Source organism: Ictalurus furcatus, chromosome 19 (assembly GCF_023375685.1).
Source record: "Ictalurus furcatus strain D&B chromosome 19, Billie_1.0, whole genome shotgun sequence".
NCBI lineage: Eukaryota > Metazoa > Chordata > Actinopteri > Siluriformes > Ictaluridae > Ictalurus > Ictalurus furcatus.
This window is the reverse complement of record NC_071273.1, coordinates 1,562,479-1,589,025: the sequence shown is the minus strand read 5'-3', so window position 1 is coordinate 1,589,025 and position 26,547 is coordinate 1,562,479. Positions and strand designations below refer to the sequence as shown.

The 26,547-nt window shown below is 40.2% G+C and overlaps 1 protein-coding gene across 10 annotated transcripts in view; it reads right to left on the bottom strand.

The window, feature by feature from the left end:
• cacna1c (calcium channel, voltage-dependent, L type, alpha 1C subunit) overlaps nucleotides 1-26,547 on the bottom strand; it is a 315,602-nt gene that overhangs the window by 151,815 nt on the left and 137,240 nt on the right. For all 10 annotated transcript variants that reach the window (XR_008388488.1, XR_008388489.1, XM_053649808.1 and 7 more), the window contains one exon: nucleotides 17,034-17,137. Coding sequence is in view for 8 of the 10 variants with exons in the window: in XM_053649808.1 (XP_053505783.1) it covers nucleotides 17,034-17,137 (104 nt within the window). In the remaining 2 variants the exon portion in view is untranslated. The remainder of the gene's footprint in view (nucleotides 1-17,033; nucleotides 17,138-26,547) is intronic.

Here is a 26,547-nt window from a genome sequence, read left to right as displayed (position 1 = left end):
ATTCTTCCTTAAAGATATATATGGTCAATCATTTAGTACAGCAGGGAATGTTTATTAACAATGAGTTGGTCCTGATTCTCCCACTGTCTGTAGGGTGGTAATGATAAGGCATTCGATACATCAGAGTTACTCTCAGCAATGTGACTCATTTATATCTGATGATGCACTTAAGCATGATCTTGGTAGTTAGTCCGATTAAAATAAACTCCCTTGGTCCAGAGCTAAAGCACGTAATATAATTCAGGCATCAGATGGCCATGGTGCTGGAGGCTCATGAAACACTAGATCGCTCTGTAGCAATAACAATGGTGGCCAAAATTTATTTTATTAGTACTGATGCAATAAAGAGTTAAACTTGTGCTAGACCAAGTCATACCATACAGACTTAAATAGGCAAAAAGGCATAATGCGGGTGAGGAGCAAGAACTACATACTCCTGAAACTATCAACACTGAACCAACTGAAAACATTGAGGCACATGAGAGCAGGGACATTATTTCAGCATTCCCTTTAAACACAGAGACCAGCACTGTATCAGAAGCCATTGCAGGACAGATCAGTGCAGGGGACAGAGACGTAGACCCAACCAATACTGAATTCACTACTGCAGAAGAACCTAATAAACCATAGCAGAGCTGTGTGAGCTTGATGCAGCTGCCAACACACTAGAGTTTAAAACACAGAGCAGCAGCAGCTTTATTTGTGATGCTGAAGAAATGACACCTGAATTATGCCTGATGTTCAGTCAACTGAATTTTGAATCCAAAAGTGAGTCTGACATTGCAGATGAGGTTACTACCACAAATTCTTAGGAAAGTCCAGCTGGTAAAGATACTACACAGTGGAAGAGTTCAATGATTTCCTAGATTCTACAAAACATTTTTTTGTGAAAACCAGATCTTGGATAATATTTCCCAGATCTGCATAATTCAACTATTTACAAATAAAGAAATCTGATGTTAGCTTATTGAAAGAAACACACACATATATACATAACAAAATAATGGAGTATACATAACAAAACTCTCATGGACTGGAAAGGTGATGTGCTCTTTAGTCATGGAACATATCTAATTGCTGTAGTTGCAGTACTATTCTCACTATATCTAAACACGCAGCCCACTGCAACTGAAATATTACCCACTCAAATAATGCAAATAGATGCAACTTTGGGGGGATACTTCACTTCTCTTTTTTTAACATATGCGCACCAAATGTAGGTGCACAGTAGGGGAGATTTAACTACAGCTTAGACCAGGACATGGACAGGAATCATGAAAAGCCTTATTGTTTCTCTTCAGAGGTACTTAAATCCATGATAAATTATCACTCCAAATTATCACAACTTGGTTGATTTGTGGAGAGACACTTTTTTCTGAAGTCAGACAGCACATGGTTGAAGCTGAATGCCAATTGTGTGTCTGGGGCAGGGCTTGACCTCAAACAAAAACAGATTTTTTTGCCAATTATATAACACCTAATTACTGCATTCAACTTGTCTGGAATTCTTCGAGAGAGGAGAGATCTAGTTACCTCACATTAAGTCAGTGCATTTGTAAGAGACTGCTTCTCTCACCTAAATGATGTGGGCGCACCTAATGCTTTATTCTTTACACTAGAAAAACAGACAAGCCAGAGGAAATATTTCCACTTTGTAAAGCTCTGTGAGGGCAAGGAAACAAAAGACCAACATAAGACTGGTCTGTTGCAATTGCTTTCTACAAGAAACCTTTTCACTCCAAGTCCTGTGACTCAGAAGCACTGAAAGAGGTCCAGCATTTTTTGTAACTTGCCGCATCCGGAAATTAATGACTTTGAGGCAACTCTTGCCGAAATGTACAATTGTACAGGCATCTCTATGATTCATCCATGCAGGACTATAGAGATAGCCCGATGGCACAAAATTCATGAAAAGGTTTTTAAAAATAGTGATTTCGATTTGCTTTGTACATACTGTTGAAAGAATAAAGCCAAAGCTGAACGTTTTTTTTGGGGTGCACCATGTTTTCATTCATCGGTATCTTCACAAATAAACAGTCATTACACTACACCGTCAGACGGTGATTAACCCTCATTCTCCTGTGTTTACATATAGAGACGTTTACATTGATGGGCAGCCATACAGAGTGATCATTCTGTAATAACTTTCTTTTGTCTCTATACATAAAGAGACATTTACACTGATGGGAGAATATAATAATCACCTGATTTTGTAGATGTGAGAAATGACATTTGCAGGAAGCACCCACTTTTTGCTGATGTCTACAGTAATTGCTAACATTTATAAAATGAGCCTACAATAAATAATGTTTTATAGACTGGTTTAAAACATCTTTTGTGAGCAGTGAACAATGAACCCTTGTTTAACATACAGCCCCCCATCCCAAATGCAATTCCATGTTCTAGAACTCCCAAGTATCCATAGTAATGGATCTGCTTGATTTTACAACAGGTAAGTAGAAGTCTGCACAGTTGGTTACAGGACTTTTGGGGCTCAAATAAGTAAGAACTGCAGATAATCTGACAATAAAAAATGCTTTTCCCAAAACTATGCTAACAGAAATAACCTACATTAAATGATGGTTTCACATTCTTTTCCTTTCCCAGGCTGAAAGTCTGAGAGGGAGATGAAAGTCAAGAGCAAACACCATTACTTTGGAGAGAACACAATATACACCTTTATACTGCTGGTAAAAAAAGATTATGCATAAAAGATTATGTGCAGTATAGTGTATGCGTAAAGGCATCACATTACATAGCACTAAGATGAAGAATCAACACAAAATTAAGAGATTACCTCTCAATTCCAGGCACAAAAAGGAGACATTAACTCTCAATTCCAGACACAACATGGAGACATTAACTCTCAATTCCAGACACAAAATGGAGAGATTACCTCTAAATTCCAGAGAATGTTTCTCTGTCATGGAGATTATTATACAAACCCCTCTACCCAAAAGATCTGGGCATCTCCAGTGGATCTCCACTTAGCTGGCTATACTCAGATCCCATCAATGTAAACATGGAGGACAGGATTTGAACTTAGTGGCTCTGGCAAAATCTCTGGTAGAGCACATTACAGAACACAAATTCTACCAGCACACAGGCCACATTTTAACCTGAAATGGGGGGGTGAGAGAAGCACTGCTGGGAAATTAGAAATCACGTGGCAATATCCTGATACTAGTAACAGACAATGTGTGTGTAAACATATGAGTATCTAATATGTAAATATACCTGTACTCTTGCTTTCGACTAATTTGCTAGGAGTTTCTTGCCTATGTCAGCATTTAAATTATACAGTTTTTTTTTTCTTTTTCATCCATAATGTTGTCCACAAAGATTAGTTGGGATTACCTTAGACAAACCCTATGTGGATGGCACCCCCTTGCTGTCTTTAGACTAGAAAATTATGTCAATGAAAATCAAAATGGGGCAGAAGGGGAAAGTTTTTCACTAATCACACACACCTGTACACAATCGCCACAGTATATAAGGACTGCAGTCACGCTCTCTCATTGCAAAGTATCACTCAGTGTGTTAGTAACTGACCTTACCAAGTCTTTCATGTTTATTGCTACTCTGGTTACTGATTTTGCTTGTGTTTGTGCTTGGTTTATTAAAAGCTCTCTTTTCAATTGTATCGATTTCTGCTTACCTGTTGTAACAAACATAATATAGGCACCTTGCCACACTACTACATCAAACGTACATTCACGTCAGCTACTGCACAGAGTTTTATGAATAATCTCCCAGAGTTATCAACTATGATTGGAACACTGTCTGATCCCAAGGAACTTGGTCAGGTGACAGAATGCTTAGAATCAACATTCCAGATAAGGTAGCACCATTAAAAGAAAGATAATTAGAGACAAAAAGCTAGCACCCTGGTATAAAGATCACACATGCAACCAGACCACTCAAAAACTAGAACATAAATAGCGTCAAGCCAAATTAGTAGTATTTCAAACAGCATGGAAGGAGAGCCTCCTGAACTATAGAAAATCCCTTAGTGTTGCTAGATAAATCTGTGCACCCTAAATGAAGATCTCAAAAATAATCCTAGATTCGTATTTAATACTGTCACAAAATGAACTAGGAATAAGACCACAACAGAAACATGCACACATTCATTATATGTCAGCGATAATTTAATTAATTTGTTCTTTGGAATAAATTTTAAATATTAGACAAAAAATTCAGACTATTAATTTATATATAGACAGTCTTATAACTAACCCTGTAGATAATATAACAATATCAGATTGAATATTTAGAATGTTTTACTCCCCTTTGAGAGAGCAAACTAATTTCACACATTTCCTCACAAAAATCAACATGTATACTAGATCCCTTACCCTATGTTTCTTCAAACAGATAATTCCAGAAGTAATCAAACTCCTTCTAAAAATAATCAATTCTTCCCTTAGCACTGGCTATGTACCTAAATCATTTAAACTAGCACATATGGTTCAGCAAACCCAGATGAGAGACACCAGCTGTTGAGGAATGTGTAAAGGACATTAGACATTGGATGCTTATTAGCTTCTTAATTCTGACAACACAAACGTACTTGTACTAGGACCACATGCAGCTAGAAGTAAGCTTTCTGATTACCTTTCTGAGACCTTGGAGTGATTATTGACTCCAGTCTTTCATTTGACGTTCATGTAAATAATATTACATGAAATATTAATATAAAGGATAAAGGATAGCCTTGGTTCACCTCAGAAATTTTGCTAAGATAAGAAATATAATGTCACTACATGATGCAAAAAAATTAGTTCATGCTTTCGTCACCTCTAGACTAGATTACTGTAATGCCTTACAGCCTGGATGTTCCAGTAGGAGCATAAACAAACTCCAGTTAGTCCAGAATGCAGCTGCAAGAGTCCCTACTAGAACCAGAAAGTATGACCACATGACCCTGATCTTATCCACACTGCATTGGCTCCCAGTAAAATTTTGCATTGATTGTAAAATACTACTATTGACTTATAAAGCACTGAATGGTCTCGAGCCACAGTTCCTGAGCAAACTTTTGGTCTTTTATGATCCGTCACTCCTACATCGATCAAAAAGTGCAGGCTATTTGTTGGTACCTCGAATAGTGAAGGCTACAACAGGGGGAAGCTCAACAGTTATGGAACAACCTTCCAATTAATGTTCAGGAATCAGACACAGTCTCAGTGTTTAAGTTCATGCTGAAAACATATTTGTTTAGTCAAGCTTTTTGTGAATAGTTTTTTCTTAGGTAAAGGAGCAGATCTGGAGGGTTCATGGGCATAGAGTGTTTTAGTGAACTGGGATGTTTGGATGCTGTCACATCACCCCTCTAAAATCTAATAATGCTCATACTCAAGTTCCTTATAATACACTTAGCAGTGCTTGACTTTATAGTATACAGTTATAGAAGTGGAGCGATTTATAATAGCACTACTAAAAACCTTGGATCCTCTAAAGGATAAATTAAGATTAAAAATACTATATCCGGATTTCTGTGAAGCTGCTTTGTGCCAACGTCCATTGTTAAAAGAGATATACAAATAAAATTTTATTGAATCGAAACAAGTTGTAGTACAATACTGCTCAACATTTTCACACTATCCAGAATTCACAGCGGGTTCATAGTGTAGGGACTACCATGAACATGTCAGGAATTGGTAAAGGTGGTGGATGCAAGTGCAGGTAATTTATTGGAGAAGATAAAGCTGAAACATACAACACAGTGAAAACAAGAACTATTAACATGAACTATGGATATGAGACAATTCCTGGCAAAGTCCAACATGGAGACAAAGGGGGAGCAATGTTCTCTGTGAAGACAGAGGAGGTAGCGGCATCCTCTGCGGAGTCAGAGGGGGGAGCAATGTCCTCTGTGTAGAAAGAGGGGGGAGCAACGTAAACTGTAAAGCAGGGGAAAGAAGCGATATCCTCAGTGGAGCAAGGTGGCAGAGCAACGTCTTCAGCCAAGCAAGAAGGCAGAATAACATTCTCAGCAGAGCAAGTAGGCAGAGCAATGTCCTCAGTGTAGTAGGAAGGCAGATTGATGTCTAAAGTGGAGATGGGTGGCATAGTGCCTTCCAAGGTAGCAGAGGGAGATGGAGTGATGCTGATGGAAAGGCCGTAATGGCACAAGGGTAGAGGGACATCCTCAGCTGAGCAATGAGGTGGAGTGACATCCTCAGTGGGGCAGATAGAGTGGGAAATGGTTCCGGCCTGGTTGGGAGCTCCCTCCCCAAAAATTTCCTAAGGTGGCACATGGGTTCATGCCATTCCAGTGTGGCACTGACCCAATCTCCCTTCCCCTGTTGCTCCCACATCTGGTGGATGTCCTCCAGGGGCCCCTGCAGAACTCAAATTTCTGCTGCATCCATTTGTAGGTCAAGTTATCCAACAGGAATATGTAGAGGAGGAAGATAAAGATAAAGCAAACAAAACAGTGACAACAAGAACCATTAACATGAACTCTGGATACAAGGCAAGAAACATACAGACTGTAAGCGATAATGTGGCACACATGACAACAAACAACTACAACAAAAGCTTTAAAGTGACACTTAAAACTAAAACTTAAACAGTGGTGCTAATAAGGCATAACAAGACAGGTGACAGTGATTACTGAAGCATGTGACTTGGTCATGTGATATACTGGGGCTGATGGGTAGTATAGTCCTGTGTCTTTTGGCACTACCATGACACTACAGCATGTACCAGCTCACATTAGAGTGATTAACTAAAACCAAAGGGCAGAAGACTTTTTTTCACATCCAAAGGACAGTTGCCATAAAATGGTGCATATAATTGCACTCTGGTTTCTACCAAGGCTGGCTTGAGAACAGTCTGAAATGCATTTTAACAACTGTGTGCTGCTCTTGCTGTAAGTCACACCCATGTCTAAAGATGATTTAGAAGTATGTCATGTGTTGTGTTGACAGTGGACAGTGTGCTGATTTGCACAATTAAATTGGATGTCAAACAGCAGAATTTGTTACTGCTGTCTTTTAAATTTGTTATTTAATCTTTTATGGCATCTACTGTCAATCTTTAATGTTTCTTAATCTTTCCATATTAATAATGTTGCCATAAAATAGCTTTGACAGTTCCATTGAAGATGCTTAAAATAATGTTAATAACAGGGTTGGGGTTAGGGTTAGACACCTTATGTTATAAATATAATTTACTTTTGCAGTAAACGCCACCAAACTACTTCTCTGGCTCTCATATCTCAGTGCTTATAGTGTAGCTCTCAGATAGCTATAGACTATATTAAGCTAATATACAATATATAAAGCTAATAGCTTTCAAAGTCAAACAGGAAAAAATTATTATTCCAAATGGAAAATCATGTTTCTCAGCAGCAGCTGGTATTCAATAAAATGTGATTAAGCAAAGCAATGCATTCATTATATATATATATATATATATATATATATATATATATATATATATATATATATATATATATATATATATAAACTGTCTTATAAATGTATTCAGTATAACCATTGTTATACTGTTATTAACTAATAGTGCATACACTTCAATAGTTTCTGTTAGGGCTTCTTTTTCTAGACATAATTTTTAGAGCCTAGGATATCAGTGAATCATTAGAATATGTTAAATAAGTTTTTAAAAAAATAGACTCTGATTACAGCTGTCCAGGGTATCACATCAATGTAGCCCAAGCACAATCTGAGTTTGACACTCCTGTCTTTTATTGACATTTCTGTGCAGAAATGGAAAGTTCTGAAGGTGTCTGGGTGTATTGAACACACAGGTGTTTTCACCCAGCTGATCCAAGAGGTGTGGGAAGGCAAAAGAGGCCTGACTGTTCTGTGGCTGGACTTGACACTGTTAAAGATCAAAGGGACCTTGTTCTGTATTACTACACCTCTAGATAATCAACTATCAACAGTTCCTGTTCTGTTTCTCCATAGGTGGCATCCAGGTCACATTACTCACTTAGAAGCTATTCAAGAGCCTAGGTAAAGTCTTTGACTGCACCCTGAGGAGCAGCACTACAGGCAACCACCAGTGAACTACAGGCATATAGACAAACCAGGTCTATAGACAAACCAGTCTATAGACAAACCAGGGCTGCTAGGGAATGTCGAAGCCTGGATTTGTCAACATGGTAGCCTACCATGTCTTCTTCAGCCCCTGCTGGACTATGAGGTCCCATTTACCACTGTTGAGTGTACTGAGAGAAAGATCATTTACTCTTTGTGTAGATGGCTGGGCCTACTATGAAGTCTTAGCAGCATTTCCTGGTATAGGAACAGTAACAAGCTCCAGCTCCCTTTCAACAGTCGGTCAGAGAAGCTCAGGGTTACCTGGCGAGAGAGGTGCTTTTAAGTCTCACTGACACCAGAGTCTCATTTGGATGGACAGGGATGGGTAGCACTGCAAGACCATCTTAGTCAATAAAGCCTGAGGGAAGGAGAGACATCAGCTGATCCAGGAAGGTGGGTGACCATGACCAGGTGCTAAGGGTAATAGCAGATGCCATCTGCACAGGGAACACTCGCAGAAAGCAACAACATGCATGAGACAGGCCATCCCTTTTGTTAGGGCAGGAGAGAAGCATCAGCTGCAACTAACAAAAGTAGTTGGACTCCTTGCTACAACATGGGAATGGCAACTGAACGTTAACATAGGGTGACAGCTCAAATTCTCAGACACTATCACAGTACTACAGTGACAAAACTCAGGATGATGCCTATGCTCAAACTGAATACACTTTTATCATTGTAAAATGTATCATTTTTGATAAAGTGAAAATGTTTTTTTCTGTAAATAGATTAGCTTACAACTGTAGAGTTGGCAAGGCATTTGCATACTATTTAACTGATCAGCTATAACATTCAAAAACACAGTCCAGGGGTGGGATATATTAGGCAACAAGTGAACAGTCAGTTCTCAAAGTGGATTTGTTGGAAGCCGGAAAAATTACCAAGAGTAAGAATCTGAGTGACTTTGACAATGGGCAAATTGTGATTGCTGGGTCAGAGCTGCTTATTGGCAGACCAGTCAGAGTGCCCATGCTGTCCCCTGTCCACCACCGAAAACACCTCTAAAGGGCATGTGAGCATCAGAACTGGACCATGGAGCAATGGAAGAAGGTGGCCAGGTTTGATGAATCATGTTTTCTTTTACATCATGTGGTCAGCCGGGTGCGTGTGCATCATTTTTCTGAAGAAGAGATGGCACCTGAATGCACTATGGGAAGAAGACAAGCTGTCAGAGGCAGTGGGATGCTCTAGGCAGTGTTCTGCTGGGAAACCTTGGGTCTTGGTATTCATGTGGATGTTAATTTGACACATATCATCTACCTAAACATTACTGGAGACCAAGTATACTCCTTTATGACAATGGTATTCCCTAATGGCAGTGGTCTCTTTCAGCAGGATAATGTGCTTTGCCACACTGCAAAAATTGTTCAGGAATTTTTGAAGAACATGACAAAGAGTTCAAGCTGTTGACTTGGCCGGCAAATTCCTCAGATTTAAATCCGATTGAGCATCTGTGGGATGTTCTAGACAAACATGTCCAATCAATGGTTGCCCCACCTCACAACTTACAGGACGTAAAGGATGTGCTGCTAATGTCTTGGTGCCAGATACTACAGCACACCTTCAGAGGGCTTGTGTATCTGTTCCTAGCATGTGGAGCCTTTTCATAATGATGGACATAATGTTTTTTTTTCTGACTTCGGTATTGTCCATTGGTTTTGAGATTGTGGTTATCCTTAGTTCTTTCATGGTTGGGGAGTTCTGACAATACCCATCAGCCCATTTTTAAGCCCATATGAGAGTATCAGAGTTCTATAATTTGTTGTCATCCTGCTCTTTCGAGAGTTCACAGTATACACTAAATATACACAGTATACACTAAATGCCTGGAACAAAGATTTGGAAACTGCAATCTCCACTGAGGATTGGAAATCAGATTGTGCTGTAACACACACTCAGAGAGTAAATACACACCTCAAACTAACACAGTATAAGTGCTTAATGTGAATGTATGTAACTCCTGTGAAGTTAAAGTCCTATAATAAAAATATATCAGACATATGTACTAAATGCATTGAGGATAAAGGAACACTGTTTCATTATGTTTGGCAGTGTAGAATGATTAAAAGCCATTTGGGAGGAGGTAAGAATGACATAAGAAGATTCTGTCATCCAGCAGATGCAGACATAAATGCAGGTACTACACAGCGTTATTTAGAAAGCTTTAAATCATGTCAAAACATAAGGCAAAGACAAGGTTATAAAAAAAAAACAGGCAATGGTCAGGTGAAATGCAAACAGCATGAACAGGGCAAGAATCAGTAAATCAGTAACAAGAAAAACACTAGAATCAAAAACCAAAGAGACTTTAAAAACGATTGGTAAAGACTGGTACGGAATAAAGTGTGTTGGAATGACCAAGAATCCTTAAATGCTGTAGTCGTATGACTGAGTCCAGGTGTCTGTGATTAGTAATCAGGTGAGTTGGAACGTATGATGGGCGTTCGAGACCTTGGTGGCCATGTTTGTCAGCCGTGCAGTGTAGGCTGCATTTCTTCCTGGGCCTCTCCCTGAGTCATAATCCTGGGTGGTTCGGGTAGTATGGATAGAGTCCAGACATAACATGGGGTTGAGCATATTGTTGGCTGGAATCCAGCATCTCTCTTCAGGTCCATAACCCTCCCATTCAGTGAGGTATTGGAGTTTTCCCTCTCCCCAACATGAATCCAGGATTTCCTTTACTGTATAGGCTGGCTCTCTTTCAATGTCGAGTGGTGCAGGTTGGGGTTTGGCAAGGGGAACTTCAGTCTTCAGTAATGAAATGTGAAATGATGGGGCTAGGCAGCTGTGATGTGGTTGGTCCAGTTTATATGTTTTCTCATTGATTCTCTGACTTTTGAATAGGCCAATGTAGTGATGAGATGAAGAGTTGAAGAGTGCATGGTCAGTGGGTGAAGAGTCCCATCCAGCCAGTGACACCATTCTTCCAGTTTGACAGCGAGAAATTCCCAGTTGCGGAAATCATAGTTATGTTTGGCTGGAGACAACTTCTGGAAGAAGTAAGCCACAATGTGGAACTTGGGTTTCCCCCAACACCACTGTGAGAGGACAGCCCCTACTCCTGTCTCGGAGGCATCCATTTCCACTATGAAGGGCTTGGAGAGATCAGGATGCTTAAGAATGGGGGCCGAGGTGAATGTGGCTTTGAGGTGTTTGAAGGCTTGGTCTGCTGAAGGATTCCACTGCAGTTTCTTGGGACCTTTTTTCAGCAGGGATGTGAGGGGTGACATTATGATACTGAAGCCATGGATGAACCTCTGATAGAAATTAACCAATCCAAGAAAATGTAGTTCCTTGATGGTGGTTGGTGTAGGCCAGTTTATGATGATCATCATCATGTTAAGTGATCATTATGGTGATAAGTGAACTTATTTTGGTTCATAAGCAACCCCTCTGGGTCAATGATGTAGCCAAAATCCCTCCCAATGCAGGTGATGTTGGGGGGCTAATATACTCCTGTTTCAGAGCCTCCTTTATGTTTTTATTCATGGTGTGGATTTCCTTAACGAGCAAGAGGTGTGGCTCCTGCTAGGCTCTATGGCGCAGTCATTGGGGCAGCATGGTGGGAGCCCACTGGCTCTGATATTGTTAAATACTTCTTTGAACTCATGGTATTCAAGGGGAATCGCTATGGGAGACTGAGATTCAAGGTTTTCTATGGTTGTCAAGGTAATGCAGACAGACAGGACTTGGAGACACTTGACATTGACGGCATGACAGTGAGCTGACCAGAGTGTGAGTTTCCTCTCCTTCCAGGAAATCTGGGGATCAAGGGTTTTCATCCACAGGAACCCCAACACTATGGGCTTGGTCATGACAGGGATGAGGAGAGCTATTTGCTCCTAGTGCATCGTTGACAGTCAGCCACCCACACCCACCACACCAATGGGACCTGCATCCATTGCCTGAATGTTGAGGGAGTGTTGCAGCAATTGAAGGGGTAGCTGGAGCTTCTCAATGAGGGTGTGGTCTATGAGGTTTCCAGCAGCGAACTGGAATCAATCAAGGCTGCAATTTAACAGACATTTCTTGAGTGATGTACTGGTAAGGGAGAATTCTGGATGTGCTCTTGCTTATGATTTGACTGCAGAATATTAGTTAACAGTCTAGAAGAGCATGTGCTACTTGCTGCTTGGGACTGTCACAATAATGGCACAATCCCTCCTTTTGATGCATTTGGCATTCCATGCTGGTTAGCTTGACCTAACCGGGCTGCAAGGGTTCTGGGACGTGGAATTCTAGGACCAAAGTTGTCGTGGTACTTACTCCACTTTGATTCCAGAACATGTGATTGAGACAAACGGACATGTTAATGAGGGAGTCGAGGGTGGCTTGGTCATCCCAGCAGGCCAACTCTGTGATATCTCTGTGTTGAGCCCCTGGCAATGTGTGGATTTTTTATGTGACCTGAGAAGTGGAGTGAATACTGGAGCATGCATTTCTCTGCGCAAGCAATGAGCAAGGAAGCAGCTAGCGAGGTTGCTGCTGGATTTGCTAACAGAGCTAGCATGATGGTGCAGAGTGTGTACTAAGCATGACTATCTGCTGCTCTTGCTCCCCAACGAGACATCACTGTGCCGCTAATGCCTGAAAACCCATAGCTATTTAAATTGGGTTCATATCATGAAACATAAACATTATATTTGGTTTATATATAAAAAAAAACATAATTATGGTAAGAATGAACAAATACTGATGTACCTCAGTTTTCTCAATGACAAGAAGCTAAATGTGTTTTTCTGGGAAAAATAACTGACAAACCAAATATCTATGGAACAAGCTAGCATTAAAAATCAGCTTCAGAATTGATGAGGGTTATGTCCAGACATCATAACAGAGCTTGCCTGCATGATGACCATGCCAACTTGGATTCATTCATAGAATAGTCCATCTGCCTCAACCAGCTCCTGAGATGGTGAAATGGACCATTCCCTGAGGAAAAGCTCTCCCTCAACCCAACTGTTACAGAGCCCATGAAGGTTTGTCAAACTAAGCTCAGTGCTATGGAATGCCAAAGGTGCCAAAGAGAATGTTTTTGCTTTGACTGCAGCAACTCCATGCACCAGGTCACCCAATGTCCCAACCGTCCTCCATCACAAGTCATACAACCACCTTGTGAGTGACCAGCTTCTCCCTTTGCTCACCTACAGTCAGGCCAGTATGATTCATTTCCTACCCAGTTTTCATCATTAAAGTAGAGATAAGACACTCAGAAGGTTTCTCCGACATTTAAGCACTGATTGACTCTGGAGCAGAGGATAACTTCATAGACCAGGCCCTAGTGGCCTTGACACCCAACCTCTCCAGTCTCCACTCCAAATACAAGCACTGACCATTACAAACCCATTCACATACAAGTCAGCACCCTACACCAAACCCAACAGCAGATATACACCACCAACATATCTCCTTCTTTGTCTCCATGACCACAAAATTCCTCACCATCCTCAGTTTTCCGTGGATGCACATCCACAATCTAGAGCTCTCCTGGGTGGAAAAGAAAATAATCCACTGGTCCTCTCACTGTCATGTTGCATGCCTCAGAACCCCACAGCTTATGGTCACATCCAGTTCCATAGAGAGTCTCCAAGCATCTACTCAGGTGGAGATTCCGCAATGTTAAAGCAAGTAGCCTACCCTCTCATAAACCTTGTGACTGTGCCATTGAACTCATGGCAGCCACCAGATCACCACACAATTGCATATATCCATTTAAACCACTGAAATGAGGCACTAAAGCCACATCACCTGCATCAGCAGGTTTCCAGTTTGTGATCGCTTATACTGTATAGATGACATATTAACCTAATCCCCATCTCTAGACACTAACATAAACCATGTTAAGCACTAAGAAGGCTGCTGAAGGCTATAAAACCAGCTGCATATCAAAGGAGAGACGTGTAAGTTCCGCCAGTCCAAGATTTTGTTCCTGGGTTATGTTATCAGTGCTAAGGGGGTCTTCAGGGAAGTCAATAAGATAACTGCTGTCAAAGAATGGTCCACAGTTGAGATGGCATTCAAAAACTTGATTACATGACAACAGCAAAACATCTAAACTCTTGGCAAGCAAAATGGACCCTATGCCTACAGAGCTAAAAACACCATGGCTTACTCCATATCTCATCGCTATCCTGCACTATCCAGACTATCCAATGAAGAATGCATTCTCCTGCAGTCATGTTTTGTGGCATGACTTGCTGGGATATTGACACAGAAATCTCAAGATCATCACATGCCAGAGTCCTGCCCCACTGAAAGGATATGTACTATATAAACCATACCCACTGAGAGACAAACTGATCAACTGAGCCCACACGTCCCCTTCTACCAGACATCCAGGGGTTCACAAAACATATCAGCTCCTCAACAACAAGTAAAGGTGGCCTAGCATCCCCTCCTGCTCCCAGTGTGCCCAAGAAAAAGTCTCCACAACCCTACCTACCAATAAAAGGTCCCCAGAACCCTACCTGCCAGTAAACCCCACCAGCCATTGATTTTTCTGGCAGATCTTCCCATATTACAAGGACACATAGTAATAATGGTCATCACTGATCGCTTCCCTGAACCTCATTCCACTATCCAAACTATCATCTGCCTTTTCAAGTGCAGAGAATCATTTTCATAATGTCTTAAGATACTTTGGTATCCCAGAGAAAAAGAGGCACACAGATCACATCAAGAGTGCCTTGGTCCAGTTTCTGGTTCAGTTCCAGTTGGTCCAGTTTGTCCTTGGTTCCACTTTTGTCCTATGTTTTTAATCGTCTGCAAACCTGCTTTTTTCTTTAATGAATATATTTGCAACTGCATCCACTTCTGCTACATGAACAGTATAAATTAAAGAAAAAGTAAGCTATTATGCTGACCAGAGTTTCACTGCACAGAGCTACACACTAGAATTTCATGAACTGGTCATTTTATTGTTCAGGTCAGGGTATTGGTTCTTACCCTTGGTCAGGGGTTAAACCTTTCTTGAATAAATAGACTGTGTCTCAGGAAATTTATTCCCTTTCAAGACTGAGAATCTCCTATCACCTGGAACATGGACAAGGATCAAGTGTCCTTATCTGCTTCTTGTAGGGAAACTCATGTCACTACCTATACCACAACAACTCTGGTTGCACCTAACAGTAAACTTTGTGACTGAAATTACACCCTCAAATGGGCTGACTGCTGTGGCAGTGGGGTTTTGGTTGAGAATCAGCTGTGGACGGCAGGACGGATGAGGCAGGTTGAACTTGCAGGTAACCCATGATAAGTCTCACCTGAGCAATCTTGTCATGATTGCTTATAGTATATTGTTTGTCTTTTAGAAAGAATGCACTGAATCCAATAGAGAGGGGGACAGAGCTGACAGAGGTTGCACATAAAACACATGCACACCCACATACCTAGGAGCATGAGTTTGGACAGTGTTGATAAAGTTGAGCAAGGCAGAAGCCCTGAATTATTGGGACAGTGTTTCCTTTTTTTCTGTTGAGTATTGTGTTGAAAGCATGCTGAAAAGCACTAATTATAAAAAATAAAGTGAGCCTGAAGCTCTGTCAGAGTCTGCCTGTCTCCCAAGTCCTTGCCACCTACCTTTATACACACCAAGTTATACAGAGGTGCCAGAACTGGGGAGGAGGTTCCAAAAGCATTCATAGAAGCTTCTTGCAATAGTGGGGTCTTTAAGTCTGTCGTCAGACTCCACCAGATCAGCCCCTCCTCGGTCTGCACTATGAGCAGGCTGAAAACCAACAGGTGCTCCAGATGCTGCTGCAACCAGCCATGCCTCCAACTGCAGTGCCTCCATCTGCAGCTACTCCAGTCAGCCCGGCCGTGGTGCTCACAATGATGTCCTCTATGGATTATCTGGATCGCTCCGTAGAGCTCTTCAAGCATGTGGCAGTTGCATGGGGATAGCCAGACTAAGAGTGGGCCCTACGCCTCCTCCCTTTGCTGTCAGGGGAAGCCCAGCTCACTTCACAGCAGCTGCTGCCATGTGTGCAGCTGGAGTAACAGACCGTGAAGAAGGTGGTGCTACAATGGGTCAGTTGGACGGCGGACACTCATGGAGGTCGGCCACCAGTTTGTCTTTGCACAGCAGCTCAAGGACTCCTGTAGGTGGTGAATGCTGTCTGAGAAGCAGGACACCTAGGGAATTCTTGATCTGCATGTCAATCATATGGATCTCGGGGGAAAAAACAGTGGAGTGGGTCCTGTGCCACAGACTGGCAACCCTAGAAGAAATCATCCATCTAGTGGAGGATCACCTGATGGCGTCCATGGTGGCAGATGGCACCCCTTTCTCTCTCTCTTTTATCCTTCTCTCTCTTTCTTTCCCCTCTGGTTCCATCTACCCATAACCTACGTAGCTGGTAGCTGCACCTCATTTTGATTTCTTTTGCCATGCATTGCGTTGTTTGCTTGATGTTTGACCCTTGCCTTTTTTTGACCACAAGGTTGTCTGCTGATTTGGATTGTTAATACATAGCATACATTCACTTGCCTTCACCTTGTGATGTTAAAAGTATTTAAAAGCAAATTTCCTCTTTTTCACTTCCAGAGGAACCCATCATTTGAAGTGTTATAACTTTACTTTCATACAGGTTGTATATAAGGAAATGTCAAAATTTCACCATGTCAGGTGTGTCAAGGCTACCATACATATTTAAAAATAAGGATACTTAATAAGCTAACATACCATTTAGGTTTTCAAAGTTGGAGAAAAAGACTAACTAATATCATAGAGTTCTCATGCGTGTGATATTTTCTAGTTTAATCCTTAAATGGAGAATTCCTAGTTCTAATGTAACCAATATCTCTGTACATTCCTTTGTACTTTGGTATTCTTTTAGTTTGGTATCATTTAATGTACTATTTTATTCTGGCTTATATAAGATTCCAAACTCTATACAGGAAATCCAGTCTGTTTATTTGTCTATCTTCTATCTGTCTGCATGATAGTCTGTCTCTTACCCGCTCAGGACCCCCAGAACCAAGTTAAGAACAAAAAATGAGCCAATGATGATTAGAGTAACAAAATAAAGCCATGGCCAGGAGTTCCCTACAGCATCATTCACCTGGGAATAGGGACAAAAAGGAGAGATGGAGAAATGGAAAGAGAGAGGGATGATTAGCATATGACTGGCTAAGAACAACATAATGGGCCTTTCTTTTTAATAAATTAAACAACTGTCTTTCTCTGGCTCTTTGTTCTTTCTCCTTGTGAGATGAAAAATGCTCCATTAGTCAAAGTGTTGCTCTACTCTGATGCTAGACAACAGAGTCCATAAACGCACATTCATACACATACAGCACATGCACATGCATGTTGCTTACCCACTCAACACCCCAAGAACCAGATTTAGAACGAAAAAGGATCCAAAGATGACGAGACTGACAAAATAGACCCAGGGAAGCTCATAGCCCATAGCATCCTGCATCTAAAAGGGAGAGGGAAGGAAGCACAGTTAGGAAAAGAAAGAGAGTAAGCGAGAGATAGAGAGAAGGGGTGAAAAGAATTTAGGCCAAAATGATGAATGTTAGGAAGTTGTAACTAGTTGAGGGGCATTTAGGCTGTATTCAGAGCATTTTATGTCAAAAGGTATGTCAATGAATATATGGGAAAAGTTATTTATGGGTGATTATTATTCTGGGTGGCCCATTCTGAGCAGTTTGATGTCACAGCTGCCCAACTAATGCACACCTATTGCACTGTGTGCTAAAATGCAACAATTTTACTTTTAAAAAAAATTAACAATTAAAAACTTTAAGGTGTACTTAATGCTTCAATACAACAATGGAACTACACTATATGGACAAATATTTATGGACATCTGAACATTACCGTTAGGCGTCCACAAACTTTTGGCCAAATAGTGTATTTTAAATAAAATTAAGTATATGCATTTTAACTCATGATTCATGTACTGTATACTTTGAGATTAAAATAGATTTTAGAAGTATTATGACTGCATTAATATTACATTTACAGTATGTTATAGGTGTATTAAAACACAATATATTTATATATTTTGTAGTATATTTACAACATTCTTATACAAATTTTAGTATGTTTTCACTAGTGAAGCCGGTAGCATGTTATTTTAAAGCTAGTAAGTACTGTGATTCTTGACAGTTTGTGAACCATTTAGATTTTTCTATATTTTTGCATAAATATGACCTAAAACGTGATCAGATTTTCATACCCAAGTCCTAAAAGTAGATGAAGAGAACCCCATTAAACAAATGAGACAAAAATATTATACTTGGCCATTTATTTATTGAGGAAAATGATAAAAATTTTACATATCTGTCAGTGGAAAAAGTATGGCACCCTTTGCTTTCAGTATCTGGTGTGAACCCCTTGTGCAGCAAAAATTGCGACTAAACATTTGCAGTAACTGTTGATCAGTCCTGCAACATCGGCTTGGAGGAATTTTAGCCCATTCCTCAGTACAGAACAGCTTCAACTCTGGGATGTTTGTGGGTTTCCTCACATGAACTGTTTGCTTCAGCTCCTTCCACAACATTTCTATTGGAATAAGGTCAGGACTTTTGACTTTGCCATTCCAAAACATTAAGTTTATTCTTCTTTAACCATTCTTTGACATTTTCCTTTACAATTTGCTGGTATACTTCAGAAGTCATTGTTCTATCAATTATGATAATCTGTCCTGTCCCAGATACAGCAAAACAGGCCCAAACCATGATAATACCACCACCATGTTTCACACATGGGATAAGGTGCTGGGATGTAGTGTTTTCCTTTCTCCAAACATAACCATTCTTATTTAAACCAAAAAGTTATATTTTGGTCTCATCTATCCACAAAACATTTTTCCAATAGCCTTCTGGCTTGTCCACATTATCTTTAGCAAATATAGACAGGCAGCAGTGTTCTTTTTGGAGGGCAGTGACTTTCTTATTGCAACCTTGTTGACACCATAGTTGTTCAGTGTTGTTCAGTGGAGTGATTTTTTTAGGTCAACCACTCCTGGGAAGGGTAACAGTAATGTTGAATTTCCACCATTTGTACACAATCTGTCTGACTGTGGATTGGTGGAGTCGAAATACATTTGTGATGGTTTTGTAACATTTTCCAACCTGATGGGCATCAACAACTTTTTTTTCTGAGGTCCTCATAAATCTTGTTTGTTCATGCCATGATACACTTGAACAAGCGAAGATCAGACTTTGATAGATCCATGTTCTTTAAATAAAGCATCCTATTGATCGAAAACACCTGACACTAATTTCACCTTCAAATTAACTGACAATCTTAGAGTTTCACATACTTTTGATAATCAAACATATGTAATATTAGATAATTTTCTTCAATAAATAAATGACCAAGTGTAATATTTTTGCCTCGTTTGTTTAAATGGGTTCTTGTTGTCTACTTTATGACTTATGTGAAAATCTGATGATGTTTTAGATCATATTTGTGCAGGAATATAGAGAATTCTAAAGGATTCAAAAACTTTCAAGCACCACTGTATGTGGTAAGTGGCTAGTAATAATAGTTCTATTTCACCCCTTCTAACTGCCAGGTGAGTATGATCTGGATATGGAATGTGGAGCTACTTGCTTTTCAACTCGTGACTACAAGAAGAGCTGCATATAATATGTCCTCCAAAGCTAGTGGTAAGTGTATTGTTATACATGAATTTTTTTTTTTTGGTTAAATGCTATGGAAATGTGTGGCATCCACTAGCTTCGAGTTGAATTTCATTGCAAGCCTTATGCGTTGTTACTATTTGTGCTCTTTGCTAGTTATCTCTATAATCTTGCTGCTACTGTGTTATTCCTCTATATGGAATACTCACCTCTCATTCACGCTGTCAGGTCAGGTCCTCCCTCAGCACTATCTCCTCTGAGTATTTCATGCAGCCTATGATGTAGTGGCCCTGTGACTATGTATTTGCAGTTAGCATGGTTTCCCTTGCCATAATCATTTCCTTTCATTACTGAGCCTGCTATGTAAACTGAATTCCGCTAAATGAAAAAGACTGGACCTGGTGTCAGTCTTTTCTCAATGCACCTCTCATCCTCCTCAGCAGATCAGGCTCTCCCTTGCTGTTAGCCGCTCAGTGTACTCCACATTCTCCACCATGTAACTGGCCAGCACTGCTCTCATGCTTGAGTGATTTTACTAGTGGTTAACTGAGCCTTGTTGCAAAACTTTTGTTCATGCAGCCAGTATCTGAGTCACCTGGAAGCCAAAGACAGGCACCATGACATGATTCACTCATAAGTCTCAGTGCAAGGATTTTATGTAAAATCTATAAAGGAAGATTTGAATTCACAGCTCAAGCCCCCCGAAGCTCCATAGTCTGCATTCTACCTAGTTTGACCTTGACATTGATGTCTGTATTGCATCACTACAGATCTCATCAAATGAAGGAATATACGCATGCTGCCCAAGCATTGAAGGCAGACATAGTGAGAATGTGTCCTATTTGTATGGCGTGTGGCATGCACTGGGAATACCTTGGACTTTTACTGCCAGCACTGGAAGAATTGTTTCAATTGCAGTAGTTGATTTAATATCATCATAACCCAGTTTCCCACATTGTTCTCTCTGCCTCCCACAATATTTCGGAAGGGAGTAACACACTCTTAGGCAGTTGAATGCCCACTGTCTGTCTTGTGCAGCCCCTCCACCACAACTTCTACAACCACCACGGCCAACAAAGGGTCTCAATGAGTTCATTCTCTCTTGGACAAAATTGTAATCAAAAAAGGTAGACCTAGGTTTTAAAACAAAGGGTTATATTCTACATACTTCCTTGTTAAAAAGAAGGATAGTGGTTTCTGTCCAATTGTAGTTTGACAGTGATGAAATTCCTAAGGACCCTTCCTTCTTATAAGGCTATCAGATGTAGTTCATGGTATGCAACTACAGTATTAGCAGATGCCCTTTTTCAGAGCAATTTAAATAAGTGCTTTGTAGACAAAAAACATACTCATGCTAGTTCACTAAGGCAGGGACTAAGAGTACTAAGAGTATCAGTCTAAAAACCTTATTGGGGAGGTTAGTAGAGTATGAAAAATACATGTCACTGTTTTTTTTTAAACAAAGTGCTAATTTTAGTTCTTGGTAGGTCTTTAGTCTTAATTTGAAGACAGGCAGTGACTCTGTGTAGAAACTAGGGGAAGTTTAATCCACCACATTGGTTCCAGAACAGAGAAGAGCCTTTATGCATGTCTTTCTTGTACACTTGGGGAAGGGGGGGGGGGGGAGTCATTTGGCAGTCCAGTAGTTCTAGAAGCTCAGAGGGAGCATGGTACAGAGCAGGGTGTGATACAGTGGGACATTTTTGTCAGTAAATATATTTCCAATCAGGCTATTAACATGAAATTTTCACCAGACATCAGTATTAACTCAAGAAATTCGCAAATATAAAGAATTCACAGCATTAAAGTCCATAAATGAAATTATGTGTAATAAAGTGGAATGACACAGGAAAAAAGTATTGAACACATTAACTGAAATGTATTTAATACTTAGTGGAGAAGCCTTTGTTTGTAATGAAGCTTCAAGACGCTTCCAGTATGAAGGAATTAATCGGCCCAAGTATTCAGGTGTGATTTTGGCCCATTCTTCTAAACATATTGTCTTTAAATCTTGTTCAATTGGATTCAAGTCAGGTGATTGACTGGGCCATTCTAACACCTTGATTTTTTTTTTTTTCTATGAAACCAACTGAGAGTTTCCTTTGCTGTATACTTTGGATCGTTGTCCTGCTGGAAGCTCCACCCACGTCTTCATCTTCATCATCCTGGTGGATGGCAGCAGATCTTCTCAAGAATCTCCCAGTAAAGGGTTACATTTATCGTTTCTTCAGTTATATGAAGTTTGCCAGTACCATGTGATGAAAAACAGCCCCACACCATGATGCTTCCACCTCCAAACTTCACTGTTGGTATAGTGTTTCAAGGGTGATGTGCAGTGCCATTTCTTCTACAAACATTGTGTGAAAGCCAAAAAGTTCAATTTTGTTCTCGTCTGACCAGACTACACTCTCCAAGTATTTCATAGGCTTGTCCAAATGAGATGTAGCAAACTTTAAATGAGCTTCGACATGCCGTTTCTTTAGTAATGGAGTCTTGCAGGGTGAGCGTGAGCAGTGGAATGCCTATTGTTTTCTCTGTGACGATGGCACCTGCTGCCTCCAAGTGTTTCTGAAGCTCTTTCTGAGTGGTCCTTGGCTCTTGAGCTACACTTCTGACTATTCTTCTGACTCCCTGGTCAGAAATCTTGCGAGGAGCTCCTGTGTGTGGCCGGTTGATGATGGAGTGATGTTGCTTCCACTTGCGGATAATGGCCCCAATGGTGTTTACTGGAGGATTCAAATGTTTTGAAAAACATCTGTATCTGATTCCATCAATATGTTTTGCAACAATAAGGTTTCAAAGGTCTTTGCTTTTATCCATCATGAGATGTTTCTTGTGTGACACCTTGGTAACAAAAAGCTTTTTTATAGACCATCAATTTACTAAACTAGCTGATATTAATTTGCACAGATAGGGGGTATAATTACTTAACGGATTTCAGATGGTTCCTTGCCTTACCTTGGAGAACTGTTTTTTCTTAGCATGTTTAATACTTTTTTCCTGTGTCATTCCACCTTATTACACATAACTTATTTATGGACTTTATGTGAATAGCCTCATTGGAAAGATATTTAGTGAAAAAAATGTTGATGTGTCCCATACTTATTTCCCCCACTGTAAGTGCTTTAAGGTAAATGGGTATGGGCCATGCTTGGCTTTGTAGGCAAGCAACAGAGTTTTACATCTGATGCAGTCAATTAGAGAAAACCAGTTAAATGTGCGTAGCAATGGGGTGGTGTGTGAGAACTTGGGGCAACACATAGGGGAACACCTGCCAGGAATGAGTTGAAGCAACCAGTCTTGTAATTACAAGGGACTGAACAAGCACCTTAGTGGCCTCTATGGATAGAAATGGTCAGCTCCTCCTGTTTTTGTGAAGGAGAAATCTGCATGAACTAGTCAGTTTTGTGATGTGAGGTGTGAAGAACGTTTGGTTGTCCAGAACAACCCCAAGGTTGTGAGCAGTGACAGATGGTGAGATCTGAAAGCTGTCCCGGAGGATCACAAGATCCTGACATGGGGAAGCATCTCCAGGGATGTAGAGAAGCTCTGTCTTGCTGGTATATAGTTTCAGCTGATGAACTTCCATTCATGACGAAACTAGACATGCTAATATATGTGCAGAAACATGAGTGTCTCAGGTAGGAAAGATGAGGACAAGTTGAGTGTCTTCAGCATAGCAGTGGTATGAAAACCCATGTAAGGGTATTGACCTCATCAAAAGAGTGAGTATAGAGGGAGAACAAAAGAGGACCCAGCAATGACCCTCTCTCCAGGTAAAAAGCAAATAGTTTCCAGGTTGTGTCACAAATTATAAGACTCATGAGGATAGACAAGAGAGTCATGTGATTGACTTTGTCAAATGTTGAAAGGTTGGGGAGGATGAGGACTGATGACAGTTTGGCTGATCTATAAAGCTTTTCTGGCAGTTTCTGTGGAGTGTGCCGCTTGAAGCTTGACTGGTTAGGATATTGGAAGTATTCTTAAGGTAGAGAGACAGTTGACTGTACACAGTGTGTTAAACAATTGTATAAAGAATAGAGAAAAATAATAGCAGTTGGTAGTTGCTGATGTCTGAGGTGTCCAGAGTGCTTTTCTTCAGGATAGGAATAACATTTGCTGTTTGGAATGCAGTCAGTACATGTTATGGAGTCATTAATTATAGAAGAGCTGAAGGGGAGGACATCTTTTCCCCCCAATATTTACACCTAGATGTATTAAACAATGTAGCACATTTAGTAGCAGACCACCCAATGTTTAGGTGCACAAAAGTATAGGAACACAAAGCCTTAAAGTAAATAATGCTTAAGATTTGGTTATATGTCCCTTGCTTGCAATAACTGCATCAAACTGATGAATTCTTTTTTTTTTTTTTTCACAGCTTGTTGTTGTTGTTGTTGTTGTTGTTGTTTTGAAGTATTGAAGTCTTTTGTAGTGTTGGCAGTGTTTTGTTGGGCCATTTTCTTGCTGCTTGATGAAGTTCCACCTAATTCTATTGGATGCATTTCTATGTAAATTCGCAGACAAAATGTTTGTGTTGACTATTGAATTCATTCTACTGCTACCATCATGAGTTACATCAGTAAAGATTAGTAAGTCCATTCCAGAAGCAACCATGCAAACCCAAGCTATGACACTACCTCCACCCTGCTTGACCGATGAGCTTGTATCTTTTGGATCATGAGCAGAGCTTTTCTTTCTCTAAACTTTTGCCTTTCCATAACTTTGGTAGAGTTTAATCTTGAACTTTTGTGGCTCATCTCTGTATTTCTTTGGAAATTCCAATCTGGCTTTCTGATTCTTACAGGTGATGAGTGGTTTGCATCTTGTGGTATGGCGTCTATATTTCTGCTCTCATAGTCTTCTTTGAATGGTGGATTGTGATACCTTCACACCTGCTCGGTGGAGGTGTTTGGTGATTCACTGACTTGCTTTGGGCTTTTTCAGAGCTCTCACAACATTTCTGTCATGAACTGCTGATTTCCTTGGCCAACCTGTTCAATGTCTGGTAGTTCAAAATTGTTGTATCGACTATGCGCGATGCTTCTGAAATTTCTCTGATTCATTTTTTCCCTCTTTTCTCAACTTCAAAATGACTTGGTTGTTCCCATAGACAGCTTTCTGGTTTGCAGTCTTCACAGGCAAAACCCAGAGCTCAAACCAAGAGTAGACATTCAGAGCTATTAATTGTTTTGAACAATCAATCTAACATGGCACACGAGGCAACAAGAAACACCTGTCAGTTACATGTTCCAATATTTTTGATCACTTGAAAAATGGGTGTGTTCAAACAAAACAGCTATGTTCTAAGTTGTTTAACACATCTAGATGTAAATACCAAGAAATGAAAACTTAAACTCTGATCTATTGCCTCATACATATTTTGATCTCAAACTCAAATGTCTTCAGTGTATAACAAAAATGTAGAATAATTTTGGAGGGGACTCTAAGTGAACCAGCACAATGCTGGTTTCATCATCTCCAACACTTCATTACACATAAGGACAGGCAATTGCTATTCAAAATTCAGTCCCTCTGTCTCTAGAGCTGTAAGTATTTTTGAGATGGATACAAATATCATTGTCTCCAGTAAAGCTGCAGAACATTACCGCGATAAATCTGTACTTAAATCACTGTCTCGTATGTACTGTATGTACCCCCACCAAGATGCAGGCTGCTTGGGACACACCTGCCCTCCTTACACATTGTGGCACTCGGTCGGATTGTGTACTCAGAAGAGCTCCATAGTACTGAAACGGGCCATACAATTAATTTGCTGTGAAATTAGATTTACTGAGATTGCTAGCCACCCTCTCACCTGAATGTGTTTTTAGACATTATTATGTTTGTCAGTTAGATTTAGTCAGGCATGCTATGTGCAGCACTGAATCCTGTTGAGGATAATAGGATTGCCGATGGTCACAGGGTTAGTCCTTTTGGGCTTCCTGCAACTACAAACTTTTCTGGACCTCAAATGCTACAGAGATGTGCCATCACCTGAACAAGAGGGGGACATGCTCTAGCCTGCCGGAGATGCAAGATTGTTGAAATGAATTGAGTGAAAAAGATCAACAGAGGAGCAATGTGCCACTGATGAGAGACAGTCACTATGGACACTTTCCTTACAACCTGGGAGGAGTGTGGTGCCACAGGAGTACTTGGAGTAAAAAGTTGTCTTGTAACATATCTTTTAGAATTATGCTCAAAAGTTCTACCTTGGTCTCATCAGACTATGACACATTTTGGCACATTGTTTGGCAAAATGTAGGTGGACTTGCATTTTTTTTTTTTTTTTTTTGTGAGAATTTACTTCAGTCTAGCCAACCTAAACCACAGCCTAGCCGTGAAGAATTTTTTTTTCTCAGCTCCTGTTTCCTGATTCCTGCACCTCCTTTCATGTTGCTGTAGGTCTCTTGGCAGCCTCCCTGATAAGTTGTTTCTTGTCCTATGATCAATTTTGGAGGCATGTCTTGTTCTTGGTAATGTCACTGTGGTGCCCCATGTTCTCCATTTGTTGACGAAATTGAACCTTTACAGTGTTCCATGGTATATCTAATGTTTTGGAAATTTTTTTGTACCCCTCTTGTGATGGATACCTTTTGACAATGAGATCACATACATGCTTTTTGAGCCATGGCTTCAGTTATCAGTTGAAACCAGAAAATGTCAGGAAAATCCTTCAGAAATAGCTTATATTTATTTGGGGTTAATCAGAATCACTTCATTGATGATAAGTGTTTGATAATTACTCATGAGCAGTATTTGATCTTTTTATTTAATTTTTAGTTAAGAGCATTTGAATTTGTTTTGGTGTTATATCACATTAAAAGTCAAATAAAATGTCATGATTTATTTTGTTTTTGTTTTTTAC